General features: G+C 49.0%; 1 protein-coding gene across 4 annotated transcripts in view; it reads left to right on the top strand.

Moving 5' to 3' along the window:
* Positions 1-3,367: 3,367 nt before the first annotated feature.
* ETV6 (ETS variant transcription factor 6) overlaps positions 3,368-9,139 on the top strand; it is a 226,632-nt gene continuing 220,860 nt past the window's right edge. For 3 of the 4 annotated variants that reach the window (XM_036300818.1, XM_036300815.1, XM_036300816.1), the window contains exon 1: positions 3,370-3,616. Coding sequence is in view for 2 of the 4 variants with exons in the window: in XM_036300815.1 (XP_036156708.1) it covers positions 3,584-3,616 (33 nt within the window). In the remaining 2 variants the exon portion in view is untranslated. Of the gene's footprint in view, positions 3,617-9,139 lie in introns of all 4 variants that reach the window. The other variant, XM_036300817.1, reaches the window with a different exon arrangement.

Raw genomic sequence — 9,139 nt, 5'->3', positions numbered from 1 at the left:
ACTGAATGGCTTTGGAAGTAGCTTTTACTACAGACTTGATCATGGTTTTCGTGAACTCAACCTAAAACTGCAAGGCAAACTAGAGCTACGTGTGAAGCATATACTGCAGTTAAATCATTTTGATGCAACTAACATTGTTTGAGTCACAAATAATATCAATCTGCTTTATACACTTCCCATGCTGTCAAATGTTAAAACAAGAAACAAGGTTTCCATTCCGACACAAATTTGGAATTTATTTTTCTCTCAACTCAAACTGCCGTTCCAACAGTCATTTATGGATTTTGATGTCAGTAAAGAGGAAATTTCCATATTTCAAATCCACGTAACTGCAACTGAGGTGCTTCCACCCAACCTTCAATTGGAAGTGATTAATCTGCAATGCAATGGCATGCTAAAGGGGAAACGCTAAGAGAATGTACAGAATTCTAATTGCATAAATGTCTTCTAAGCCATAAACATGCTCAAGAAAATCATATGTCCATGGGTTGATATATTTGATAGTACCAATCTGGGTGGATAGATATTTCCAAAAATGAAATACATAAACTCTCCTTACAGATCAGCATTAACAGATAAACATTTCAGTTTTGATGATAGAGAACACTTTGAATTGGGCCTTAACTTAGTGAAACGCTATCCCCCCCTCAAAAAAAAAAAGAAAAAAGAGTTCCATTCCTCTTATCATTAGACCTGCATTGCAATTGTTATTACTATTACATTTTTGTCAATTAAAAGTGATGGATATTTGTTTCTCTCTTGTTGTATAAGTATCTACTTAATGTCAACTTATATAAGTATCTACTCTGTGCACAAAGCCTAAAGTATTTATGATCGGCCCCTTCTCAACAAGAAATTGTCCATCCCTAGTCTAAAGCAGTGTTTGCCACGGTTGCTACTCTGTATTTTGCTTTGGAACTACATACATTCTAATTCAAACTGCTACTTGAGTGAGTCGCTTGGAGAAGATGAGGCGATATAGAGGGAAGTTGAGAGCTGTTTCAGTCCTGAGGTCAAATAATTAAAGCTAACATTAATGGAGCACATACGATGTGTAACACACACTCAGGTAATTGAGCACTTTGCATGCGTTTTGCTCATTTCATACAAGAATCCTGTGAGGTGGGTACTGTTCCCCATCCCTATTTGATAGAAGCTGAGGGCCAGTTGCCAACTGCCACATTGATAAGTAAATGAAGCCGAGGTTTATAGGATTTAACCCAGCAACAGGGCATCAGAACCAGTATCTGCAACGTCAGTCCATGGGTCAAAGGCAGATAGACAGGTAATTGCCAGGGCGGGGAGGCAGCCGGTGATCCAAGAGGCATTGGTGAGGGCCGGAGCTCTCCTGGGGAGGACAGGTCAACCAGGTGACAAAAGCTGCTGAGGTCCTTGGGGGTGAGAAACACCCATTACCCCCACCTTCCCAGGAACAGGACTGCTTCCCACCCCGACCCCTTTAATAAATTCTGGTTCAGAGTGTTCTGATGAGCGTGTGAAAAAGTGTGAACTTTTGGAGAAGTGCAGGACAGCAGGTATGATGGGGAGGATCTTGGGAAATCTGCTCTGGTCTCTACGTGTACACACACGCACACACACACACTACATCCATCCATCCATCCATCCATCCATCCATCCATCCGTATCTTTATAGTTGCAACATGACACACATCCACACATTAAGACCCTATGTCTGCGTTAGCAGGGCTTAGCATTGAACATTATAATGCTCTGTCTTCTGAAGCGGACAGTCAAGAGCGTTTCCGGAGCCCATACCTAATAAAAACAATAAGGCTTCCAGTGGTTCTCAACCTTCTGGCCCTTTAAATACAGTTCCTCATGTTGTGACCCAACCATAACATTATTTTCGTTGCTACTTCATAACTGTAATGTTGCTACTGGTATGAATGGTAATGTAAAAATCTGATATGCAGGACGGTCTTAGGCGACCCCTGTGAAAGGGTCGTTCGACCGCCACAGGGGTCGCGACCCACAGGTTGAGAACCGCTGCAAGCGGACCACCTGTACTCGGGGCTGACGCCCGCAGCCCGCACCGACCCCTCTCCCCGCTCGATGGTTTTCCCAGGCATCGCTCGCCCCCGGGCAGGAGCGCGGAGTGCGCCCCAGACGAGGGCGGTCCCAGCGCTGTGGTCCCTCCCCGGGAGGGCCATTATCTTCAGGAACCCGTCCCGTCCACCGGGCAGTCAAGTCACCTCGTTCGGTTGGTAGCGACCGCTATTTCTTTAAATGGACAGAGTCTGTCGCCACGGGGAGGAAGGGAGGTCAGGAAAAGGAACTCAACTGCCTGCGATAACTGCCCCGCAGCCTTCCCGTCCCCGGGACGCGTGCTCCGCGGGGGAAGCGCCGGCGGCGGCCGTTGCCCGGGGCGGGCGGGCTCGCGCCTCCACGTTTCGGGGCGCCCACCTCGGCGGCGAGCCCCCTTCCCCCCCAGCCCCGGCCCCGTTGCCCGCGGGCTTTGTCTGGGGCGCCGCGCTCGGGCGCCCGCTCGCCCACAGCTCCCGGTGCGCAGGCTGTAACCCGAGCTCCCATTTCCTGGTGGATTCTCTTAAAGAGGCCGCGGCCGCCGAGCAGAACAAAGGCTATTGTCTTATTTCCTCCCTCGGATCCGCGTCCTTCCCGGAATGCCCCTTCCTAAACGGAGTTCCTCGCGCGCCTCTGCGTTCGGGGGCGGGGGGCACCTTGTGCACGTGAAGGTAGCAAAGAGACGGAGCCGGGGAAGGTGGGGGCCGTTTAATAAACCTGCTTTGTCGTTTCCGGGGCCCCGGTGTAACGTTTTTTTCAACCGCGTCTTCCTGGAGCGAGGCGATGGTTGGGCTCAGCCTGGGAAGCCCGGCTCCCGGGCCGGCGGAGGGGCGCGGCGGGGAGGGCGGGCGCCCGCGCCGGGGCCGCGCGGCGGTGGGTGGGCTGGGAGCGCCGCCCGCCTCGCCCGCAGCCCGGCCCCGCGAGTCCCCGCTCCCCGGGCTTCCTCCGCCCGCCGCGCCCCTCCCCCCGGCCGGCTTTTATTTCCCCGATGCCGGGCTGTAACCCGAGCTTTTATTTCCTGGTGGCTCCTTTAAGAGACCGAGCGCAGTGCTGGGAATCCGCGTCAGTTTCTGCCCTGAAACTCTCCAGATCAATGAGCAGAGAGCTTTCTCAGTTCTGCCTTTCAGTTTCTCTCTTCCAGGAAGGAAAACATTCGAGAGAGAGAGCGAGCGAGCGAGCGAGCGAGCGAGGGCGAGCGGCGGGAGGCGGGGGGCGGGGGCGCCGGCCGCGGGTGGGAGGAGAGAGCGGGAGGCCGGCCGGGCTGCGCCCCGGGTCGCCGCGCCGCCGCGCCGTGACCTGCAGACCCCGCCGCCGCGCTCGGCCCGGCTCCCACGCCCCCGCCGCCCCGCGCGCCCACTCCGCCGGCCGCCCCGCCCGCCCCGCGCGCTCGCAGGACCCCCCGGGGCGGCTGCCGGGAGAGATGCTGGAAGAAACTTCTTAAATGACCGCGTCCGGCTGGCCGTGGAGCGTTTCTGGGTTGGGGAGAGGAAAGGAAAGTGGAAAAAAACTGAGAACTTCCTGATCTCTCTCGCTGTGAGACATGTCTGAGACTCCTGCTCAGTGTAGCATTAAGGTAAAGATCGTCTCCCCCTCCCTCTGCGGGACCCGAACCCCGGCGCCGCACCGGCCCCGCGCGGCGGTGCCGGGTGCTTCCGAGGGGGCTGTTGCAGCCGCTCTGCTCGCACTCTGTGGTTCGGGGCGCCCGGGCAGGAGCTGCGGCTCGCGGCGGCGGCTGCGGTACCCTTTCGTGTAACCTTGCTACTCGTCCCCCTCCCCCGCGCCGAGCCCCCTGGAGGCTCCCTCGCCCCCAACCCACCCCCTTTCTTTTTGACAATGAGATGTTGCCCGTCACAGTTGGTCAGGAGGAGCCCGAGTGGTCTCCAACTGGAAAACACCCCCGTAATTAGTGCGCTTAAAAAAAAAACCCGAAAAACTAAAACCTGCTCCCTACTCCTACTCCCAACATGTGACCGACATGTAACTTTTGTTCCCGAGGGTGGTCTCCTTAGCAAAAAAAAAATAATGTCTCCAGCCCCTTATAGGGATGGAATAATTTATTTATTTATTTATTTAAAGGGCTCCCTGGGTCTGATCAGACAGGATTTACCCCCCTTCTCCTCGGATGGTAATTGCAAGCGCTTGTCGGAGAGACAGCCCTGGTGTCAGCTTTTCCTGGGCATTGCACAATGAATGTTTTTCTTTCTTTTTCTTTTCTTTTTTTTTTTTTGAAACCAAGGTGAATAAAGTTGCTGAATGGTTATTTTGCTCTGATGCATATGAAAGTTGAACAGTCCCAAAGTAGAAAACTCTCCCTGTGATGCAGGCAGAGAGGGAATTCTCTAAGTGAAGCGGAATGACCTTCCGTGTTTGACAGTGCGGAGAGGATACGGGAGGGTAGAAATCTCGGGGCTTTCTGGCCATGTTTAGCTGGACTGTCCATGCAGGAGAGTGGACATTTGCAAACACTTACAGGTAGTTGTGTGTGTGCGCATCTGTCCGTCTGCCGATCTATCTAGGCTGGTGGTGCTGTGGTTTGTTGCTTCTCAGAAGTTGTTGGAAAGTTTGCCACCCCGGGGGGAGTCAGAATGATGTGCCCCTCTCCCCCAGTTATTTTTCCCGTGGCTGCATTTCTCGTGCACTTTATACTTTATTTATTTCATGGTTCCATCAGCACCCAGGTGGAAAAGCCTTCTGCTTCTGTGAGAGCCTGAAGCTGCTGAAGTTTGGTTTTTGGTTTGGCCCATTTAGTGTGCGTTCATTGAGTGGACACTGCAGAAACAATGAACAAATAACCCGTGTTCTTCATCTGTGGGGAATTAGAAGAATCTTTCGCATTTGAACACAGCTTTCCCACTAGGATCTGTTTAGAGGAAACACAGTATTTTATCATATCGGCTTACTAGGTTTTCCTACTTATATTCAGATTGTAGTGTTTCTTATCAGGAAAGATTTTCATGGATTTGAAGTAGGGCTAATGTGGACTGAAAAGGTGGGTTGGGTTTCTTTGTTTTTTGCCTCACAAAAAATGCCCAGTGGAACTTTCAGGCTTCTGTGTTTGTACATCCCTGGGGGCAGCAGTACTTCTGTGATGGAGCAGGGGTGTGAGAATAAAGAAGTTAGGGTACTTGGATACTTTGAAACCAGTTTCTTTTGCTCTGTAAATTAGACTCCTCATCAAGTTCAGGGAAATATTACCTTATGGTTAATCTAATTTATTTGACACTTCATAGTACAAACACAGGCAACTAAATAATAGGATATTAAATCCCGTAAATTGTATTTAGAGCGCCAGTAAATCTGACATCGAAAAACTTGGGCTAACGATGGGCTTTAGGGTGAAACAGAAAAAAAAAATCCTTTCTGTGACTTTTCTTGGTACTTCTAAAGAGACTATCATTCCCACTGTTGTGATGGGCTCATGTTCGTGTGCTGCAGGCCCGAGTCCTACCAAGTGGCTCATTTCACTGTATTTTAGTGGGAAAAGAGTGTGGCGGCCCCATTCCGTACCCACACATTCAGAACCGATCACAAATCCAGACAAAACACTTTCTTAAATGTGACATAAAAATTGCAGCCCTAGTTTGCATATCATTTCTTTCCTCATTGCTTACCCTCTGAGTTATTTTTAGGTGCCCCTTTTCCTGATTGTATTTCTGTGTAATTAAAATAAATTTAATGTTCTTCACTAGTAACAGAAGTATCTCTCTCTTTTTTTTTTTTTTTGGATTGTTCTTTATGGAACAAGTATACAGACTTACTGACTTCCTAGACTGTGAATCTGTGTCGGCGCACGTATGTGAAGTGTATTTTTCCGAGGAGTTTGTTTAATTCACAATGTTCCAATAACAAGCGCTGGAGATGAAGGAGCGGGATTATTCCAGGTCATCTGAAAATGTCCTGGCGATGTGCGCAGTGTTTCATTTAGTCTTTGGGATGTGGTACAGTGCATAATAAGATGTTTGCTGGTAACCCACAAGCAAGTCCTGGGGCTGCTACTAGAGTCTGGCACACAAAAACTTTTCTGTGGAGTGGAGAGTGGATGTCAGAAGCTTTCAAGGATGAACTGATGAATCAGATGTGCTGGAGACATGTGACAGGGAAGGTCTGTGTATGTGGGGAGATTTCCCTTGCCCCTCCCTGCTGAAACTTTCCTCACTTGCTCTCTCTCCTGCCTTACAAGCAGCTGGTCAGCAGGTAGGCAGTCCCTCAGCGGCTGGGGTGATGGAGCACAGGGCGGCCTGACCAGGGGCAGACACAGAGGGAAGGACTTTGTTTACTTGTGAGCGGTGTCTGTTCTACTAGAAAAGAGAAGTGTACCATTTAGGTGGAATTTCCAAGGTGAAAGTTTCTGAGTCAGTCAGTGACCCCTTTGTAAGCAGTGCTACTCTGTGGTGCTGGTGGCCAATGAATGCCTGATACTGGCGTTTATATTCCTTCTGTGCTTTCTAAGCATGTGATCGTCACCTCGGGGAGTTAATATCAGACCCAGGTTTCACAGGAGAAGACAGGCTGACCAGCTCAAGGTCACCAAAAACTATCACTGAGCCCCACTCTCTCAGCATTGGGCTGCCCGCATGTGTAGCGGCACTCTCTTCAAGAGAAGTTAAATGCTTAAATTTCTGACCATTTGGGGTTGTTTAAACGTAAGAACAGTGACAACTAACTACATAAGAAGTGCAATGATTCACCGCCCCCCCGCCCCAGGATTGAGCTTGCTGGTCACAGGAGGAAGGAAGAGGCTGTCTTTTCCATCATCAGCCTTCACCTTCAAGTCACCTGTTCAGTTTTAAGTTCAGCCAAGTTGCAGCGGAAAGTGGTTATGGCCCAGTAGACACAGTCCTCCAGGAGGCTTGGCACGGCTCTTTCGTCGGGAAGGGCTGTCCAGAAAACAAAACCTAATCATATAACTTCCCTGGTCCCCCCCTTCCCTGCCCTCTGTACTGGTTGGTTTTCTTAGCTGAGGAAATCTCCTTTTATTTTGCTGCTAACGGGGAGACTCTCTGGGTTTCTCCTGTTGGACTCTGAGCTCCTTGAGTTTAGTTGTGATTAACTTTGTGTCCTAGTACCTATCTTGGCACGGGGCACAGAAATGTTTCTCAGTAATGTTTGCTGATTTGAAGAAAGGCATGGGACGAGGTCATTGCCCTTTCCGCTGCCTGTCCCTGTGCACCTCAGGGTGACTTAACACCTTCACCTACTAGTTTGCATGAAATATTTAAAGAGGACACCTACAGCACTCCCTGGGTGTCTGTCCAAAAAGAATCACCAGTGGACTTTTGGTATAATGATCATGTTTTATTATTTTGATAAAAATTTTTAAGACTATTTTGGTGTCTAAACAGAGAGACCAAAATAAAAGGACGTGAGTCAAAGACGCAGCAAAGGGACTTAGGAATAACGTTAGAAGGTTCAATATAGCAGGCTCTGTTTCCCCCAGTTTCTTGTCAGTCGAATCAGGGAACTTTCAGAGCTGAAAGACCTTAGTGATCACCTGGGCCAACGCCCTATTTTTGTAGAGAGGAGGTCCAGAGGGCTGAATGGTTTGCTTCAGCTGATTGCTGACCGAGCCAGGTTTAGAGCCACACTGGCCTCCTGGTTCTCAGCCCTATAAAAGGCCAAGGAAATTCGATACAATAGGTCGCACCCTCTCTGGCACTTCCTAGCTTGGTCCATTTTAATCACAAGCCAGCTGGTATGAGGGCGCGGAGGGCATGGAAGATGGTGTGTGGGGGAAACGTTGGGCCGGCCGAGAGGGCATATTGTTAGATGTGAGGAGAGGAAGGAGTAGGAGTAGGGGCTGAGGGAAGAACGGCTCGATGGACTTGTATTGATGCACCATTTGCAGCAATAATTTTTTTTTGTTATGGTACCAAACACATAACGTTAAATTTACCCCCTTATCCATTTTAAGTGTACGGTTCAGTGGTGTTAAGTATAGTCACATTGTTGTGCAACAGATCTCCAGAACTTTGTCATCTTGCAACACTGAAATTCTATACCCAGCAAACATTAATTTCCCCTCTTTTCCTCCCAGCCGTTGGTAACCACCTTTTTCCTTTTCTGTTTCTATGATTTTGACTATGTTAGATACTTCATATGAGGGGAACCATACATTATTTTTATTTTACTTAGCATAATATCCTTGAGGCTCATCAATGTTATAGCATGAGACAGGACTTCCTTTTTTTTTTTTTTTTTTTTTTTTTTAAGGCTGCACAATATTCAAATTTTGTGGAGATGCCACATTTTCTTTATCTATTCATCTGTTGATGGACACTGGTTTACTCCCAGCTCATGACTGTTGTGAATGAAGCTGTGGTGGACAAGAGTGCGCAAATCTCTTTGAGATCCCATGTTGAGTTCTTTGGATATATATACCCAAAGATGGGATGGGCGGGATACAACATTACTTTTTACAGCGTGTGAGGGACTGATACTGCTGCTCTGAGCTGAGGGCACTAGACCTGTAATCAGAACTGAGGAATCCTTGAGTGGACCAGAGGCTCCTTTAACCAGGGGCAGCCAAACTTGCACCTCAGTTTATGTGTGGTGAGCTCCCTGTTGCAAACAGTATCAGGCAAATAAAAACATGGCGGCCGGTCCTAGGGAAGTAGCTCACCTTCGCATAGGCAAGTCAAGGGTAAAAAATACCCCAAAAGGGGGCACCAGGAAAGGTAGAAATAGACCGAAGTCTGTAAATCTGAGTTGAGCTGTATTTACACTGAGGAAGGTTAGGGGCAAGAGAGCAAGGGGTTGTTGGGACTCAGACTCAACTTGGAGAGCAGTTGCATTTTATTACCGATTTTCCAAAGTTGCTCTTCGGTGTGGATCTCCCAGCTGAGTGAATCTGTGTCCAATGAAGCCCCCTAGGGTGTGGGGTATACAAATGACATATTTTTTTCTGTGAATGCTACTTTAGGAAGAACAGTGGAGTTTGTTTTCTGGCAGAGTCCTTCGCTGCTGTATTTGTTGTTAGATGTGTGTAAGAATCCAATCGCTGTGTGTTTTTGTTGAATAGAATGAGCGTGAGAGTACTCAGGGTTCCCACGCCAAAAGGGGCCCAGCTTAACAACTATTCACTGCCAAACCTAGTATT

The sequence above is a fragment of the Myotis myotis genome, unplaced genomic scaffold, assembly GCF_014108235.1.
Source record: "Myotis myotis isolate mMyoMyo1 unplaced genomic scaffold, mMyoMyo1.p scaffold_m19_p_3, whole genome shotgun sequence".
In the NCBI taxonomy this organism is placed as follows: domain Eukaryota; kingdom Metazoa; phylum Chordata; class Mammalia; order Chiroptera; family Vespertilionidae; genus Myotis; species Myotis myotis.
Note: the sequence above shows the minus strand (reverse complement) of the source record. Positions and strands in the feature narration are given on the sequence as shown.